The 1791-nt window shown below is 44.9% G+C and overlaps 1 protein-coding gene across 2 annotated transcripts in view; it reads left to right on the top strand.

Moving 5' to 3' along the window:
* mcm3 (minichromosome maintenance complex component 3) overlaps positions 1 to 1791 on the top strand; it is a 9629-nt gene that overhangs the window by 7227 nt on the left and 611 nt on the right. For both annotated transcript variants that reach the window (XM_034900436.1, XM_034900437.1), the window contains exons 13-16: positions 25 to 165; positions 265 to 368; positions 1147 to 1220; positions 1560 to 1663. In XM_034900436.1, the coding sequence (XP_034756327.1) occupies positions 25 to 165; positions 265 to 368; positions 1147 to 1220; positions 1560 to 1663 (423 nt within the window). The remainder of the gene's footprint in view (positions 1 to 24; positions 166 to 264; positions 369 to 1146; positions 1221 to 1559; positions 1664 to 1791) is intronic.

Genomic DNA, 1791 nt, shown 5'->3' with positions numbered 1-1791 from the left:
CCCCCCCCCCCCCCCCCCCCCAAGACCTCTCCAGTGACAGCCCGTACGCTGGAGACGCTGATCCGCCTGTCCACCGCACACGCCAAGGCCCGCATGAGCAAAGCCGTGGAGCTGGAGGACTCGGAGGTGGCCGTGGAGCTCGTCCAGTTCGCCTACTTTAAAAAGGTCTGTCCTGCTGAAGGAGGAACGAGGTTTCTGGGTAAGTGTCTCTGCGGTAACGATGTGGATGAAGCTCACACGGGGCTGGTCTGGTTTCCTCTGCAGGTTCTGGAGAAAGAGAAGAAACGGTCGAGACAGCAGCGCGACTCTGCTTCAGAGGAGGAAGAGGAGGAGTCCACTCAGCGGTCCCAGAAAACCTCCAAGAAGCGGTAAGCACCTAGTGGTACATACTGGTACACAGTGGTACATACTGGTACACAGTGGTACACAGTGGGGGAATGGACCTAGGTACATTTACTTACGTAATGTAGTTAAGTACAAATTTGAGCTACTTGTACTTTACTTGTCTACTCATGCTACTTTCGACTTTTACATTTCAGAGAGAAGTCTTCTACTTTTACTCCATGACATCTTCAGTTAATATACTATTTAAGATTTTTAAAACACAAAACTACGGCAGAGGATCAGGGCCACGTGTGAAAAAATGCATTGAGTTGTGAGATTAAAGAACGATTTTATAAATATAAAAAAAAGACTTCTCCGAAAAAAGAAATTGGACTTAAAGTGGCAGAATTCTGACATTTTTTACTCTGAACTCAAATACATTTTTTCACATTTGGCCCTAATCCTCTTCCATACAAAACGGATGTAGATTATAAAATAAGATGTTTTATTATAAATTAAACTATCCAACGGTTTATAAACCTACAAGTCCAGCTGACATGATCAGCCCACTGAACACACAACCTGTTGCCCCATTGAATACTTTTACTTTCAGTACATATTTTGATGATACTTGAATACTTAACATTTTCAATGCAAGACTTTCACTTGTAACAGTATTTTTACAGTGTGGGATCAATACTTTTTACCTAAGTCAAGGATCTGAATACTAGTTCTAGTACTAGAAGAAAAGCTCTTGCTGCATGGGGAGCGTCCCTAACGTGTCCGTGTGTGTGTGTGTGTGTGTGTGTGTGTGTCCTGCAGGGGACGTCTGGGCTCTCAGGGCAGCGACCCCTACAGCCCGTATGACTTCAGCGAGGAGCAGAATGTCCCCGAGAGTAAGCAGATCCTCCTTCCCACACCGCTGCCGTCTCCTTTCACTTTCCTGATGACTCCCACCAGACACAAGTCAACACTCATCCTCGCTTATGGACAGCTGCTTTTTCCGCCAGTTGTTTGTCCCTTTTTTTAAATTTTATTTTTCACCCATACTTTAAACTAGAGCCGGACAGATTTTTAAGATATGATTACAAATATTTAAATATTACAAATATTTTTTTTTTACTCCTATTTTCTTTCATCTAAAAACAAAAGATCTTATCCTGTTCATCTGGTGATGACAATTCAAAAGCCACCACCCTAGGTTAGTTTCTCACGTTGGTCTCTCTGCCCTGTAGTTCAGGCCGGCACCCCGAAACCAGCCAAGCCCGTGCGGGATGACGAGGAGCCCATGGATGCCACTTCCCAGGCCAAAGACTCTGAGCTCTCTGCGGAGAGGTGGGTTATGGATTCAAACTGCTTGACATGGTCAGATGTGCAAGTGCTCACCATAATAAGAGATTTGTTGGTGGTCACTGCTACTACCTGCTACAGCAGCGCCGGCAGCTGTAATCCTGTGAAATGTAAGAT

Source organism: Etheostoma cragini, chromosome 18 (genome assembly GCF_013103735.1).
Source record: "Etheostoma cragini isolate CJK2018 chromosome 18, CSU_Ecrag_1.0, whole genome shotgun sequence".
In the NCBI taxonomy this organism is placed as follows: domain Eukaryota; kingdom Metazoa; phylum Chordata; class Actinopteri; order Perciformes; family Percidae; genus Etheostoma; species Etheostoma cragini.
The sequence above is the reverse complement of the archived record's forward strand: the minus strand, read 5'-3'. Positions and strand labels throughout refer to the sequence as shown.